At 31.1% G+C, this 18377-nt stretch overlaps 1 protein-coding gene across 2 annotated transcripts in view; it reads left to right on the top strand.

Annotated features, from left to right (window-relative positions):
- LOC118194950 (RYamide receptor-like) overlaps nt 1-7522 on the top strand; it is a 474599-nt gene extending 467077 nt beyond the window's left edge. For both annotated transcript variants that reach the window (XM_035366167.2, XM_035366166.2), the window contains exon 6: nt 7049-7522. In XM_035366167.2, coding sequence (XP_035222058.1) covers nt 7049-7240 — 192 coding nt within the window. In that variant the 3' untranslated portion in view covers nt 7241-7522. The remainder of the gene's footprint in view (nt 1-7048) is intronic.
- The last annotated feature ends 10855 nt before the right edge of the window (nt 7523-18377 follow it).

Genomic DNA, 18377 nt, shown 5'->3' with positions numbered 1-18377 from the left:
ATGCGTTAATGAGGACGAGAATTAAAGAACTTGTCAATGTATAATTTAATTTGTTTAAACATTCACGCCTTTTATGTCTGGGAAAAAAGAAAACTTAAAGACCGTTTATCTATATCATCTGAAATAAATTGGAGAAAACAATTGATCTAGCTAACTAATTGACAGTGAAATATACTTAAAAATTAGTCTGTGAGGTACATTGTTTTTTCTGAATCCAAAGTTGCCTAAGGTATTTCCATTAAATATGAATATATATCAAATGAAGTGTTTCAAAGAAGACATTTTTATTTCACTTTTCCTCTAAAGATATGTACGAAATTTTTCCCTAGGACTTTTATTTCATTCTCTTCTTCAATCAACTGTACGTTATTGAAAAGAATTGAAATCGGAGAAATTTTATTTATGTTTTAAAATAAATTTAAGTTTTTGAAGAGAATGTAAGAAATGAGAATAAACCTTTCTGAAAGTAGAAATTTCAAGAATTACTTATAAAAAGAGCTTGGAATTCGCCCTAGAGCTAAGATGTCGAGCGTTTATAGGGAAAGGCATGCGCTCAATGAAAAGGCAATGGAATAAATACAATTGTTTCCTGTTCTTTAAAATGTATTTGTTTGCGTCTTTTCCGCTTTAAAGGAATCCTTATTTAAAGTAAACAAATCGAAATGCAATTCCTGCTTTCAGAAATAAATATTGACTATCTTTTGTACACCCTAGATCCGAACCACTAACAAAAAATTATTTGAAATTTTCTCTCGTATTTAATGTTCTTTATGTTGATACAACCCATTTTTATATTTTTATTTCAGTCTCATTCATTTCTGTGTCGAAGAGAGGTACTTGGATATTGCATTTTTCTAAAAATAGAAAAATCTATACACTAACGTTTTTAACGTTTCTCTAATTTTAATAATACTACCATTTGAATGTATAATAAAAGTGTAATGGTAGAAACTTTACGGTATTTAATGGCATATTCCTCCCCTTTTTTTTATTTAAAAATATAGGAAAAATTATGCGAATAATTTAATTTCCAAAGGACTTGATTACAGTAAGAACATGAAAGAATATGATAATGGATAATCTAGCATTAACTACCATAGTAAGACTTATTTACAATACATAGTAATATCATTACAATGCCCAATAAGATATATTCATTTCCGCTTCCCTATTCCTCTACCTCAGTCGCTCTTATTGTTGTCCACTGCTATTCCGTAAACCTCAAATCATTTATTGCTGTCTGTGTCCTCTGCTATAGCTTGCAATTTCACAGTTTCATCGCCTTCTTTACCATTCCGTTTGTCTTGCCGCATTCAAAGATGTTTAGAACCATCATGAGCACTGGATATGCTCCTTTTCTTGAATTTCTTTACTGGTATTGCTTCATCAATCAAAATCCATGCAGCCAAAAGCCACGAGCAAATCAGTAACATGAAACCAAACAGTACGGGGATACATTCGTTTTAAAATTTAGGACAATTCGCTTTCTGAACCTCTTTAAAGATGCTGAAAATTACGAGGATAGTTAAAAATGTCAAGGCAGGCTTAAAAATATTTTGGAAATTTTTTAACTAATGCAACGCGTAATGAAACAAATATTCCATTAATGCAATCAATTTCAGTTTTTACTTAACTTCAAGCTTATTTCCATATACAGCGTGTAGTTTTGGATACATTCATCAGCCCCCATCAGTGACTGCGTGGTTAAGACAAATAAATATTGGTAGTTAGACCTGGTGCGGCTTCGTTTCCAGGCGAACAGGCTGTCTGCAGAGTTAGCTTTCATAGTTTTTATCCATGTGTAACGTGAGTACGAGCCAGTTTTCCTCGGAAAATTCTCCACGAAGCCATCCATTGTCTTAAGCTAACAGCCCTCGTGACTTTGTCATGTTTAAATAACCTAACGTAACCTAATAGGACGCGCTTATTAATAAATACTCCTATGTGTTTGCTTCAAACTAAGAAAATTTCGGTCTACTGTAATCCTTTTACTAGAACGCATATGTCTAATCACTATTCATTAAAAGTATCCCTGGCTAAATTATGAAAACAATGCTTCTTGCTATATTAGAAAATTATAGGTGTTTACCTCCCCAAAATGTTATATTTGGAAATCAAATACATTGCGTATAATTCCAGTCTTCGGGATCCTCTTTATTGTCTGTGTAAAAGTCTCTGGTAATGCTTTGAAAATATAATTAACCGATTGTAAATAATGTAACTTAAATACTGATTGTCATTTCCTTTCTTTAGAAAAGAATAGAACTTGAAAATATCCAATCAGACCTGCACTTAATGTATAAAATATGTATAAGGTGTTACAAACAGTAGTTAGTTTTTCGATAATTGGAATTTCCCCCAAAACATTCTTCGTATTTCTAGTCTATGTTCTACACAGAAGGTACGTTTTTCAGTTTTTCTTCTAGTGCGTACTGTTTTATTACTAAGGGGAACTTCTCTGAAAGTAGTCAATACTTTGCTCAGTAACATGTGATAAAATAGTAAAATATAGAGGACGTTTACGATATATGGCTACGAAAATTGTGGAAATGTCTGCAATAGAAGCATAAAATTCAACTCAGGAAAATATATTCATGATTGCATCAGTGAAAATATTTCAAAGCTTGCTGCGAAATTAAAACGATTGATTTCTAAATACGTACCAGATTGTAAATCTGTAAATGTTTACCTGATTGTAAATAGGGAAAAATAGTTTTGTTTTTCGGTAATATAATGTCTCAAGTTGAATATTCGGAATGGTAAGGCTCTTGGATTTTTCCTGTTAAGGCAGATCTGTATGCCTTCACTGAAAAAAAGTGAGTATTTCAAAGAATTTTCACGGGTTAATTTAGAAATATAAAGAAAATTTATAAAAAACATTAGCTTAATATTATTTCCTAAGATTTAATAAATAATGACAAGAGCATACATTTTTCCTTTTGTTTACTTTACACTGCAAACAGGAAACGATTTCTTTCTCAAGTTTAAAACATTACGTTATAAGATTATATTTTATTGAAAACTAGAGAAAGTTTTACTATTCTCAGTGATTATAAGAGAGTGTGGGTTTCACTTAGAGTGTGTAGGACAGAGTGTGTGGGTATTTCATATTTTGTCATATTTCATTTCAACGTTGTTTGGATCTGTTTCTAATAACATACTGCATATAAGTGCTTAACGTATAAAATATTACTTTCAGATTAATTAGTTACTTCAACAAATGTATATAAAATACTGATATAATGCTTTACAAATGTTAAAAATGTTGAATGATTCACGATTTGTATGAATATACCGATAAAGCCTCATCGGAAAAAAAATTCGGGTCTTGCGAAAGCAAGAAATTCTGGTAAATAACCTAAAATTTGGTATAAATTTCCTATCATTATTTAGATAACAAAATAAATATTCAAATATTCTGCTGTGAAATATACTTATTTTAAACTTAATTCTTTTCTAACCAGATCCAAGATGGATATTTTGCAATAACATATCGCGTGATGTTGCTAAATCTGTGTGAATCAAAGTCTTTGGCATTTTTCTTTTGAAAAGATTAAACAATAATCATCATTAATTAAATAAAATTCTTGAAAGTTGCAGCGATTAACGATTCTAGTAATATGATTGCAGTAAGATGTGCAGCAGATTCTTATAATTAAGTTGCATCTGTAATTTAAAAAAAAGAGTGTTAATTGTGAGGAATTTTACATTGAAAAGGTGTTATGTTGTTGTTGTTGCTGCTGCTAATCTTACTTGTCTAACCAGATTAAGCCGACGAATGTTATCATGGCAAGGAGTAGAAGACTGTGTCTGACGTTGAACGTGAAACTTGAGTATAAGTAACAAAATGATTTTCCCCAGGTTGGGCCCAATTTTTAAGGAAAGCACCAGGAGGACGGGTCCAAGTATCTCCCACCCGTCTTCACCTACCACCAAGCTTTTTGAGAGGATATCAGCTAGATGTATACTGTGAATGATCCCATGCCACAGAGATACTACACATTTAGAAACATCCTTGGTATCTCCGGGATTCAAACCCCGGCCGTTCGGTAGGGCAATTAGTATCACTAACCACTATCCCATCTGAGCTACAGTAGTGTTGTTCTTTGATAAATGGTATCATCAGAAGATATTTAGCTAATAAGATTATAGGATTTTAAATGAAACTTCTGGATTCAAGGTGCAAGAAAGTTAATATATTCGAAAATTTAATATGTGTTGGAATAAAGTATTATTTATTGTTTCTTTCTTTGATTCGGCTGATAAAATATTCTGATTATAGTATGTTTTCAACAAGCTTTCTCTTACATGGAAATGCTTGAGTAGTTGAAAGGAAATAAAAAGAAAGATCGAAATTTGTAAATAAATAATGAAAAGTGACTTTATGAAAGAAACACATACAAAACGTATATTTATTTTTTCAAAGGTGCATCGAAACTCATTCCCTTAAAAAGGTGTATTAGGGGTCTCAGCTGTATATTTCATTAAAATCTGAAATCGTAAAATAAAAAGTTTTTATACTATAGTCAACAATCAATAAGAATTTATTATTATGAATAAAAATCATATCTTGCATCAAATAAAAGGAATATTCTGAACTCGTGATTAAACATTATTAACGCAGAACATTGTTATTCGTATTAAACCTTCGCATAACACTTCTAAATCAAGTAAAATTGCTACGTGTGTTTCCCAAAGTCCTATTGTCGTAAATCAACAATGCCTGAAGGTGTGTTTAGAGAAAAACAGGTAATGCTTAACAAAATAATCAAATCCATTTCCAAAACTAGTAATAATTACATATATTTGCCTTTTTAATTCATAAAATGTAGCATGAGTAGCATAAATGTAGCATGAGTAATTATGAGATGGAATGTCGTCAATAGATATTTAAGTCAGATGAATTAGGTTCATATCCAATAAATTTGAATAACAGGGTTAACAGCAAAAAGTAAAAACAAAAAGTTAAAATTACAATAAAATGCAATAGCATTAAAAATAAAAGTTCATAAAGGCCACAGTTCATGAAGTCCATAGAGTTAGATCAGACACTTTAGTTTTATAAGTGTCTACATTATACAAAAAAACTTATTGATATTATGAATATTAAGACTATATGCTCATAAAATATATGCTCATAATAGTTGATATTAAGACTTTATGCTCATAAAAATAAGTTACTATGTGTAAGTTTACATGTAAAATAATGAAACTTTAAGACAACAGAGAATTATGCCGCTATTATGCTCATCTTTTTAAGAAGGTTGGAAAATGTCCTGTCTCACTTTAGAAACCAGATTCGTAAACGTTTTTAGAACAACTCGTCTTCGTTTAATAAAGGATACCTTGAAAGAAATTATATTAGCTTCAGGAATTTAATATTATATTGTTTTGTTAAGAGACCTTCCCTTTTATAATGATCTGGAAATCATATGTCTCCTCCAATATCTTGCGAAGTATCTTGCCAGTAAAATCTTGCCAAGGGACCTTGTCCCATGTCCTGCTATATATCTTGATAACTGGGAAAACTAAAATTTGCGATTTAGATTTTAGGGTTCCCCTTGGTGCACTAACCAGTTATTTTAATTTTGGTATCTTTTTTGTAATGTGCAAATTAAGTAGATGAATTAGAGTATTTTAACTGGTGAAACGAAAATTTCGTTACTGTAGCGAACGTTTGTTGTTTTGTCCTCAAACTAAATTAATCGTAGCAGCGGCTACCTATACTGGCTTTTTAGTTTGTCTATCGTCAGTGTAAATTGCTGAATCAGCCTTTTAGGTTATATTAAATTGTGTAGTTTAGCACTACTTCTTAACTTTTGAATTTATTGTTAGATTATCTTCAAGTTCTCTCTGCAAGTAGTAGGTGTTTTTGTAAGACAGTGCCTTTCTGTTATAGAGTTGAGATAAATAAAAAGGGCTTTTTACACCCTTTTCTTGTTTTATTCATCTTGACGCCTGTGCAAGAATTCGCCACAATGAACTTTGAGATCTAGACATATTGCATGATAGTTAAGAAAATAAGATCTTATAAGTTCAGCTGTTTGTAGATAATTAAAGATGCATCTGCCCTGTTAAAAAAATTCAATTTTTCTTGCCATGTTTAAGTGAGATTTGCAGGATATATTGTTTACCATCTGATCTAGATCATGGATTCCTAACTAGGAGGGTATAGAACCCCAGGGCGTCGTTGATGACAAAGGGAGTGGTTGCCGAATCTGTACTGGCAACTGATCCACATAACCAAGATCTTATTGACTAAAAATTATTTATTAAAACTGAAACAAAATTGAAAACAAGATATATAATTGTTTACTGATATAAAGCTACATCATATTGTATAGAAGAAATCACAGAATATAAGGAAATAAATTTAAGGGAAAAATCCAAAAAAATTATTTAATATATGATACAAATCAAAAGGTTTGTTTTAAAACAAATAGTATTTTAAGCAATAAGTACACTGTAAAAAGGTAAAACTGAGGAACACAAGAAAACACTATCAAAAAATACCAAGAAAGAAAAACTAAAGAATCGCAATAAAATCTGCGCTATTCTTCCAGCATTGCCGGACATTGAAACTTGTAAACAGAAATTAATCTGAAATGGCAATTACATCATCAGTGCGATTATTCATATTTAGACAAGAACACTACAAGCTAACTGTCTGTCGGCGTTACAATTATGTTGTATGCTTTACATTATAAAGAAGAATGTAAATTGGTCGATGAAGAAATCTGTTCTTTTGAGAGGGGGTCGATGTAAGGAAAAGGTTGGGAATCCCTCATCTAGCACAAGGAATTGGAATGTAAACTTTTTAGCGCTATCTTATGTAAATATTCGAAAGAGAGAAACTAAAAAATCACAAAGAAGATTCGGATGTTTTAATTTCGTTTGTTTTCTAGAATCACCGTCGAGGATTCAGATACTCCTTTGTTTAAAACACCTGGATAATCTAAATGCCAAAGTGTAGATTTATTAAAGTCAAATATTCATCATGAATTTATTAAAGACTTGAATTTATTAAATTTAATTTATCTCTTTACAGGCAGATTTGAAACAACTGATATTTTGCTGTTGCTGCTCAGGCCGCCCACATCCAAGGGGTAGACGTCTGAAGAACCACATTGACCACAGCTCATTTCGAACGACAACACTTGTACTGTCTTCGTGTTCGGTTAAGCATGCACCAGGTTCCATTCCGTTGAGAAGTATGCATGTCGATATGTATCCCAAGTGATCATTTGAAAATTCTATGTTGCAATGCAATGTTTAATTAATCACTCGAAATTTTACTATTATTAATTTATGCCAAGTATTTTCTTGGAATCTGAAAGACAAATAATAAAGTCATTTCTTAAAAAACTTTCACTTTGATGTGTGCACAAGATATCACCTGAAAATCATGATTACGATTTGTGTTTCAAGTATTATTTTAAACCTGTCCTATATATAACTAGCTTTTATTTGTTGTAAGCATTATATACTTTTATCTGTAATAAAAATTTTATTTTTTGTGCCTGTGAAATATGGTACTGAGTCTTTATTATCTTTAAAGTATTTATGTAAGTTATTTAACATACTATTATTGTGCAAGGTTCTGCTGTACTTAGAAGCTTGTGTTAATGTGCTACAAACCACAGTACAGTAAAAGCGATTCATCGCTTAATCTCAAACAAATCACTAAACCTAAGGAATGTTAACATAAGATTTTTATTTAAGTCGTAATTGACCCGAAATGCACAGCTTTTGCGACAGATGAACTTCCGCTACTTGCGGGTATTTTAATTAATGTAACAGAAAGGTAAATTTCAGATGTAATTAACTTAGTCAGAGACTACAACACAGAATAATCAAATTAAGACTGGCTCAGATATTTAAAGGCGGCTAGAATGTCCGCTAACGTCACCTCAGATATTTAAGGTTTCAAAATCGTTGGGCGAAGACATTCAAGCCAAATACAACTTGCGCAGTACTGGAGATAGTAAATAACAGAAAAACAAGACTAACAGAATCTCTAATTTTCAAACCTTCAGCTTTATACAAACAACTAATTTGCATTCTGGTAAAGACTACGTAAAGGAGAAGTTATAGTTACGTTTTAAATCATAATAATTGATAAATTAACATAAAATACTTTATAATTGTATATAATAATAGCATACTATCATGTACAACAATAATGCGTTATTATAAATACAAAAATTTATATTACATGATCTCTGATTGTTATTTTGCAAAAAAAGGTATGACTCAGTATAGTTCAGTATAAGATTATCTCGTAAACAAATTTTATTTATTTACCTTATGTTTTATTTCTGAGGATTTTGTAACTCATTTTCTTTATATTTGAATTTACTTGAATATCACTTTACATCTAAAAAAGCCTTGAATACTTCGACTTTTTCTTTTTAATTTTTAAAAATTCATAAATTTTCCATAACTGATAAATAAATTGCTCAGTTTAAGAGGTTTCCGTTTTTTTAATTTTATTTGTTATGGAGAGTATTATTCAGCATTCAGAATTCATAAAAATAACGTGTTAAAAAATGCGTGTATATACCAGAAACATGAATATGAACCCATAAAAACTGAACTACAACTGCAAAACTCAACAAGCAAATGTCGTTTGAATAGTTAAGCAAATAATTAAAGTTTCATTAGTAGTAATGATATAGGATTCATTTGATGAGCACGAAGAACATCGTGTGTGCATCGTGCAGCAATCGGGCAATCTAAACTTGTTTTCTACTTTGACACTGCAATTTTTCTTCAGAAATGTTAGAGAGCGCTATGAATAGTTATCTGATTTAGAAAAAGGTGCCGTAAAAAGTTTGGAAGGCATGAGGGATGTTTTAGTTGCTTGGGTTTGATTACAGTAAATCAAAGAATGCATCCGTTACTGACGTGGTAAGAGTACCTCAGATGCAAAAAATGTTAGACGATAGCGCATTTAGGAGAACGCCCAACTATATCAATGACATTGTGGCAATTAATTGCAGTTTTACTAACAGCAAAGCGTTCGTTATTCATTATTTGATTGACTCTTTGACATATGTCACATACCAGATATATCTCGGAGCAGAAGTTCTGCAAACGTAAAGGAAGTATGCATAATAAAAATTATTTACACATACAAAACTATAAAAAAGGTGTATAAGTACATTGAATTATTTACCTATATACTTCTGCATCAAAATCTAAGGCAATGGTCTCAAATCTATACTTCATGCAAGCCGAAAATAAAATGAAAATTTTTTAAGGAAAAAAAAATATTTCAAATAAGTTTTAAATTTCGCTTATTAAATGTTTTTAAAATATACATAAACAATAATAATAATAATATCCCGAAGAGGAAAAAAATTCCTATTTTTTTATCTGAAATTTAAAGTATGAAATTTGTTGGTTATACTTTGTAATGCAACTACATTGACAGAACATAGTTAATTATTCACTAAATAACTTACTTTAATTTAAGCTAAAAATAAGCAAATTATGAAAATCAGAGAAAATTTACCAAGTGGGAAAAAACCTGGAGAATGAATATTAGCAACCTAATATATTTCTTTTATTCATTAAAATGTTCTTCGAAGCATAAATAAGAATGCTTAATAAGTCTTATGTATGCATTTAAATCATTGTAAACGTCTTTATTTCTTACTATCGCTTAACGTTAGTTGGCCTTCTGATTCTGATATATTTTGTAGCCTTGGATAGAAATTACTATAAATTATCTTCATCAAAGACTCTAGATGCTTATCAAGGAATCTATTTTTTTATTAATTTTCAAATGTGAATAAACGCTGTTCACATATAAATGTGTTTCAAAACAAAGCGACTACTTGTACTGCAAACATTTACTAGCATTTATTTATTTTCTGAACACTATGAATAAAATTTAATGAAATCTGTGTCTCCAAATTTTGGAATAAGACTTACATCACATTATAAATTAATTAGTTCCATTTATAGATTTTTTGGCGCTTTGTTCTTGTACATTTTAATGGATTATAACGTAAACTCTGACTTCAAATAACTAAAATCTTAAAATATTTACAATAACATATTTGCAACAAATACATAACTCAAATGTCTTTGTGGGCCTCGTAAAATTTCTTGGAAGGGCTCTTGCGGCCCATGGGTCTCCAGTTCGGAACCATTGATCTGAGGTATTCAAATAAGAAGATATCAAACATCATGGCCTTCCTTCCTTTAATGGGAACTCATTGTAGAACTTACGATTTTAGTTTAACCTTCTAATAATCACTATTATAACTTTCTCAGTTACATAAAAAATTAAAGACTTCGGTTTATTTCAAATGAAATGAAGACTATTATAAATCGGAACTAGTAACACTTTGATCACTATCTATTTAAACACCGTATTCATTATTTTTCATGTGGAAAATCTTAATTTTTTGTTTCTATCACAGAAAAGAATTTGAGATTTGTTATCTTGCAACACCGTGTCTCTTAGAATTCTTTGTTTTGTTACTTTATTTGAATGAAAGCTCCATTTTCTTTTTACATGCTACATGCGTTCAACAGCAGTAAAAGTATATGGGTAATGACATATATGGACGCACATGGAAATTTGCAAGAAAATAAAATTTCTGCCAACTTATAAGAGAAAATGCTATTAATTAGAATGCATCTACAATAAATAGCATATAATTATTAGACGAAGAATAAAAACATTTAATTACGAAAATGGTGTCGAAAAAACAATTTGCGTTGTCTTAGGGCAAAACGATAAAGAATATATATAATCTTTGAAGCTGTATTCTTCGAAGTGCGGAAGATTAATTTAGACTCACTTACACGACTCCGATGGGAACAATCTAAAGAGGTGTATAAGTAAGATAGCCTTTAATTATTTCTCAAACTGTAGTTTTCAGAGGCATAATAATCATAACCTTTTAATTAAATATACATATACATTACAAGATGCCACTTAAAATATCTTCTGAAAAGAGAGATTAGTATTAGTTTGCTGTTATTTAGGACGAATGCAAAACTTTTAGAGAAGTGGCAGAAGCAGCAGATGAGCGACGAGGCTAGAAGATATTGTATTTTTCCACAAGTAAATAAAAATTTCCACTGCTATACCAACATAATTTTTAACTCGTCATGCACTATTTCGGATATATTTGCGGCATTTCAACTGATATAACACTCACGTGTAGATTGCGAAAGTATTAATAGTATGGATCACAATATTTTTTCACTGCTCGCAGACGAAAACGTAACCTTTAAAGTTGCTAGCTGAAGCTTTCTTTAGAAGCATGTTATGTGTCTAGTAATATCTGATCAAATAAAACTCAGCAAAAGCTCATTAAGATGCTTTTATTGTCTTTTATTGACAGTTGAAATTTGGAGATGTTTGCAAAAACATCTATAATATGTTCTCATCTGAACAGGTTATAGCCAATATAAACGGTATAACTTTGTAGAATATTATGCTAACACCTCAGGGATATATTTTCAATTGATATAATTTTCAAAATTATTTCGTATAATTATATAACATTGAAAATATCGATAAAGTAATTTAAAATGAATTTATTTTGGATGTAATAATTTCATTGTCCTGCCAACTATTATATTCATTTCAAGCTTACAAACATCTATGCCATCCCGGAGATTCCACCGCGGTCCCATCCGTAGAGCAATCAATGTCACTAACCGCTACACCGATTGGGTAGCTTCTGACCTAAACAAAAAGCTACATGATGTTTATAGAAAAAATACCGGATAATAGTAGTAAGCTCAAATGGATAGAGACATTTAAGTAAGAGAAAGCCGGCATGGAAGAAACCACATGCAGAGCAAGAACTCAGTAGTTGCAAATAGAAATACTAATTTTCAACATATAACAGAAATTCTTCGTGTAGAGAATTCGTGAATTCTGTACCCAAGTGAAGTGTACTTACAATACAATACGAAACATGGTGAAAGATTCTCATTAAGTGGTTGCAGAATTGGTACCTCGACGACGTGAGGCAGAAGTTTACGGTCATATGCTCTAATCTGCTGAAAGATTTTAAAGCTAATAAAGGCATATTTTTGCAATCATGTGATAGAAGATGAAACGCACACGTACCTTGTACAAAGTCTATCTATTTTAACTGCCAACTCTGGCTCCACGAAAACAGTCGCTCTTCTTATTCTTTCGGTGAAGTAACGCAAAGCATAGAGAAAGATTTAAAAAGAGTATTTAAGTTAGCTCTTCGGCTAACAATTTACTCAACCTGTGTAAGTCTCCTGTAGATAATGGAATAAAAAAACAGTTAATTATATACAATAAGAAATTGACGAGTCAAAAATGACCTCCAAATTTTAGCTCAGGCTGTCAAATCACGCATACTAAGCTAAATCTAAGATCAAATAAATTTGAAATTGGAAGAAAATAGCATTCAAACGGTCAGCACTCTCTCCCAAAAGCTATCCCTTTAACTGAGTTTATATAAATTAAAGTTTTAACAGAAGAAAAGAGAAGGAATAGTAAAAGCTAATAAGAAACTCATTCTTAAATATAAAAGCTTGCAGTCCGATCTCTTTAACAATGATGACGCTGCATTTTCTTTTCCACTAGGCTGTGGGCCGTTACTCCTTCCCTTGAATCTAAATCCTCGGCCCTCTTGTTCAGTGTAGCGTTTTTTTTTTTTTTTGGTAGTTATTCAATCTTATTCTGCTGAATTTACGGTATGCGAATACTTCTCATGAAATGGGCTGATTTTCTTTGGTATGTCTGCTACAGACCTAGATGCGCTAGCTGTTTTGATTGTTGTTTCTTGGCCTTAATCACACCAAATAAACCTCGATCATATTTTTCAGGAGCTGCACCTAAATGTGCTTTCCTTCCAGTTTGATAAAAATATTTCTTGGTACTAACTTTTAGATATATAGAAGTCTTAATTTACATGCTGTTGTATCACTTTATGCTCGTGATATCGTGCATGCTCGTGCTTTCGTGATGCAACCTTAATTCAGTTTAGAACCGTTAAAGCTTATTCAAGGTAGTATGTCTATTATTCTGACTTCTATCTGAAACTGATAATAGGTAATTTATATTTAGTCATACTTACTGAAGGGTAATGAATTACAGAATTCTTTATAATTAGAATGCCTTACTTCACTTTTTTTGCAAACTACTTTATAATGGAATACCATATCTTTTTTATTTGTAACATTCAAATGCCAATGGCCTGTAACATACGAGACATAAAAATTAATCGAATTTAATTTATACAATTTTTTCCTCTTTTAGAATCTTCACTCAAATACCAGTTATTACGTCTCACAAATATATATAAGTTGTTACCTTTTTTAATCATTAATTTACGGTATGCGAAGAAGCTAAAATTTTTATGTTGCAAATAACAATCCATAACCGTCTGCAATAGTTCAGTGAACTAATATTTTCCCATTAGTTATCTGAAAAAAAAAGAAAGAAAAGTTATTTCTAAAATTTATGTTGGACGCTGTATTAATTTTCCTGCTAATGCCGTGATAATTGAAACTCTCCTCTCTGCGTTTGATAAAAATTCATATACTCTGTACTTTGGTATTTGGCAACTTTCCTATTTCAGATCTGATAACAAGTGTTTTCCATCGCTAATTAGAAACAGAAAATACATTGCTTTACACTCCTGAAGTATCTGTAATTGGGCTTCATTAACGGTTGTGGCATCTCTTCTTGATTAAATTTTAAAGACAATATTTATCTCACATCGTTTAGGGAAAATACTTTACAGCTTGTATTCGAGATTAGATAAAGAAAGAATTAAAAATATAGCATTGTAGTTCATTTATAAGTTTTTTATTTCGAAACGTTTCAGTAAAAATTTTTCATTCCTCATTTGCATTTTGTACTTATAGATAGAAATCATTTTTAACCATTTTTACTGGAGTTTGGAATTACCTATACAACTGCTAAATTTTAATAACATCTTTGTTAAAATAATTTTACGAAACAATTTTGGAATTACGCTTAAAAAGTTTTTAAAATTGTTAATTCCATGGAAATTATTGTTTTTCATCATTAACGATCAAAAATACATTACTTAAAAACATAGGGATTTATGGCAACCGCTTAAAATGGACACAGAAACACGTAACAAAAAAAAATTCTTTAAACTAATAATATAAAGAACTTTTTTTTCATGTCTTGGACAGAAAATATACAACTAATAATTAAAACGTTGGTCACTTCAAACGCCGTTTCCAAAACTTGACATCAGAAAAAAGCATACACCTGTTCATCAGGCGTCCCAGCCCCCGTCATCATTCACCAGTAGCCTGATTAAAGAATACTGAAGTTACTTGTGACGAAATGTTGTTTGAAGCAGATGATGGCAATGATAAGTGACAATAAAACTGCTTTTGACTTTGATCTACGCTTTACATATGCGTTACAGTCTACAGAACCACCGAGGTCTTGTTCAAAGTATTGACGTAATATCAAGTACTGTGCCGCATTTTGTAATTTAAAAACGTCAGTTTTTCGCACATGATATAAATGAATAATAAACGCATTTCTTTATCTCTCTCATTAATTACCAGTTAGACATGTGGAATTGCGATGGCTAGATTTATTAAAAGCATTATAGATTGTCTCTTTTTTATAGGAATTATTTTAAATGGCTGCAAGCGCCAGTGGCTAGTTATTTGAAATATTATATGGATAACAAAAGCGATTCGACACAAACGCGTGGTTCAAGAAAAATAGCCCATCTGGGTTGAAAAATATACGCGGAATTCTAATTTAAATTCTAAAGTATCTAATAAAGAAATCTTACTAATTGCTGTTTTTTAAAAAAAAATTGCGATTTTACTGTTGAATTTGATGTGGCGTAAACACAAAACAATGTTTAATAGTAAAATTAAGAAAACGAAAAACAGTTATATCAGCAAGAGAAAAATGCAAGATCAAATAGACAAATTACGAGCTCAACGAAAGTCCAAGACAATTTTAACAAACCCTCTAGTGCGACATTAACATATTAATCCTTTCAGATTTTTTTAATTACTGAAAAACTATCACTCTTTCTGTTGATATATTTCCAAATGACTGTATTTGCTCTCAGTGTAATAAAGGGTTAATTTTAGTTCATCATTTAATACCTATACTATATACCTCCTCAGAGAGACGGAACATTTTATAGATACTTAAAATCTTGCAAGTAGTAGTTAATAAATCAAAACATTCCACTTATAATTCTAAAATCTTTTCTATATTTCAGAACTTTCGCTTCATATAAAACAGTAAATCGCATTTAATAATAGCTTCTGCTTCTTCTGACATTTCCAGCAATGCTTTCTTTCGTCATCTTTGAATCTTGAACATTTTTATTGTGATCATTTATTTACATCATACGTGCACAGCATCTGAATAGTTATAGATTGATAATTCATAACTTTCAAAATACAACTTCTTTGGAAAAAGGCCTAACCGAATATTTAATTTCATTCATTTTTTTTTTTTTTTTTTTTTTTTTTTTTTTGTACACAGATTCAAGTTTTACTGATTTCGATTCAAAGTGAAAAACTGCTTTGTTTCAGAATAGGAAGTGCTGCCAATCCACGCTTCCTAACACTAATACATAGAAGCTACTTAACTGACTGGTCTGAATTGTAATCTGACTATCTCTGGAGCAGGCTTAAAATGCATAGTTACTAACCCACGCACCATAATATCTGCAAATAAGAAGTATTGTCACTCTCAGAGAAAATTTTCGGTGGCAATTTTTATGACATGCATTTCATGTTCTAAAAAATATTTTTCATTATTAAATTCATTTCGAAATTTTGATCTCAGGTTTCATACTACAAACAAGATATATTTTTTTTTATCAGCTCCAAAGCATTAATCTAGAATTTTAAAATTTTAATTTTAGTTTGCTTGTTTCTCTTGGGCATGGTAAGTACAATTTAAATCTATTTTTAATTAATATACTAGAAAATTCATTTGTCTAAAAATAACCAAAATTATATAAAATATCTAACATGTAAAATATAAAAATTTAGCTTTCAAAAAATAAACGAATAATAGCCCTTTAACTTCCGTTATAAATTATTTCTACCGCCTTCTTAGCATGCCTTCCTAGTGTAGTGTTCAGCACGCTCAACGCGTATTCGAGAGGTCCGTGGTTCGAGTCCCGGCGAGGGCATTGCTCATTTTTCACGTCTCTTGTTTCGAAATAGCCTAATAGACTCTACAGTGGCGCCCGAACTAAAAATGGGGAAAGATGATTCTTCACCACCGGGATTTGGCGATTGGCTCACCTAATCCCCAGTCACCATTTAAAAGGGGTAATATATAAGGTATTTCTCCTTCTCTCTTAGCATGCCTTCGTAGTACAGTTGTCAGCACGCTTGACGCGCATTCGAGATGTCTGTGATTCCAGTCCCGGCGAAAGCATTGCTTATTTTTCATCTCTCCTGCTTCAAAATAGCCTAATGACTCTACACCGTTTCATTCTAAAAGTAACAGCAATAAATTTGTCTCCCTGCAGTTTTGATGCGGACTTACCGATGAAATCTAGACGATAAACTGTCATGTGATTTGAAATGGACTTGCGTCACAACTGCCTCTCCTCCGTCTTCTTCTCTTCGCACGTCTCTTCTGCTGCTTTCCCCTGTGTTCCCCCACTCAAAGTTTACTTCTCTAAACTCATAAATTTTGTAAGATGTAAGCTGTAAAAAATTGGTAGGTACATATCGCAACCACAGTGATAATGTGCATTATCGAAAAATGACATTTTGTCTGAATTTTGCCAAAGAACACACTGTTATGTGTATGTGCTAACTGCGCAGCAAAGTCTTCAAGTTATGATGCAGTCCCCTCCAACGCCAATCCGTTGCAACTCTCACCAAATCATGTTACTACAAATATGCAAATTAAATTATAAATAAAAGAATTATTATTCGAACTATGCTTTTTTTTTCCTTTTTTAACTTTACTTTCAATTTAAAATTTATTGTACTTTAAATTTAAATCAATTTTTTTCCCCGACTTTCCATAGTTGAGCTATGAATGGGCAATTTGCTTTGTTTTTTGCTAAATATTTTACTAAATATTGATGAAATTTCTGAATTGTAATCTGACTATCTCTGGAGCAGGCTTATTTTGTTCTGGATTTCTCAAGACACCAACCCTTTGATGTCCCGGAAAAAGTAAAATATAATTTTCAGGAAAAAATTTTTAATCTTGTTGGTACACTTTTTTTGAATTTTTCAAGTGTCTGTTATTATTTGATTAAATTTGACTTTGTTAGCTTTGACTTATTTGGTGTTATTTGAAACAGTTCTCGATTTTGTTTTGATTTTGTTTTTACTTTAAATTTACCACAGGATTATTTAATTTCAATTGTTTTTTTTTTTTTTTTTTTTTTTTTTTTTTTTTTTTTTTTTTTTTTTTGCATACGCCACTTTTTGCTTTGCTTTTTACTAATTGTTTTGGCACTATATTGTTATATTTAAACATGAGATTTGACGTTGCTTTAAGTTTAAATGATATATATATATATTGTTGCGTGCGTACGCGTTCTTGATAGTTTGAATGCACGCAAGTCCGCTGATAAATTAATAAAATTTATTTTATCAACAGAAACATTTCAAATTTCTGAAATTTAAGTGAAAGCTAATTTGAATATCTCAGTTCATGCGGAAATCACAACTCCGACAACAAAAACTAAGCAACTTCGAGCAGATGCTTCGGCCTTAAATAGTTTTCAATCTGCCTTCGAGATATTCCTAATACTTCTGCATCTCGAAATTACTGGAAACTAATATGAGGGTATAGCTACCGTATCGCTGGGCACAGTTTCTGACCTCGATGAAAAAAGCGGGTGTTTATAAATGCACAATGTGATGTAGAGGCACTTAAAATACCGTCGAGCGAAAAGTTCCCTCGAGAGATTGGGTAAAGGAAAAAGAGGTAGATCTTGGAACTCTACACCGGAGTTATCATCCAAATTGCGTCAAAGCTGGATAAACTCGTCCTGTTGCCAATAAAGTGCCAAACGATTTTGATCGAAATAGGCACTACCCTCTACCTTTGATCTATGATAAATTGATTCATTTAAATAACAGTATCAGTAATAATAATATAAATATTAGAAATTATTTCTAACGTCATATATCAAATTTCTCGATAAAATTTGCCTAGCAAGAAATTTTCTGAATTTTTATGCCTTATTTTTGTCATATTTTTATGATTCACAGCGAGTACATTAACATTCCCGACATAACTCCTTAAACTCTAAATCTCATGGGTTGAAAATCTATAAATTTAATTTAACGACACCCACAAATGCAATCTGCATACAAATCGGTAAGGTATAAGTATATAACGAAACCTGAAATGTCACATC

This window comes from Stegodyphus dumicola, chromosome 7 (genome assembly GCF_044657685.1).
Source record: "Stegodyphus dumicola isolate Sdum_Otavi_A_Nest chromosome 7, ASM4465768v1".
In the NCBI taxonomy this organism is placed as follows: Eukaryota; Metazoa; Arthropoda; class Arachnida; order Araneae; family Eresidae; genus Stegodyphus; species Stegodyphus dumicola.
Note: the sequence above shows the minus strand (reverse complement) of the source record. Positions and strands in the feature narration are given on the sequence as shown.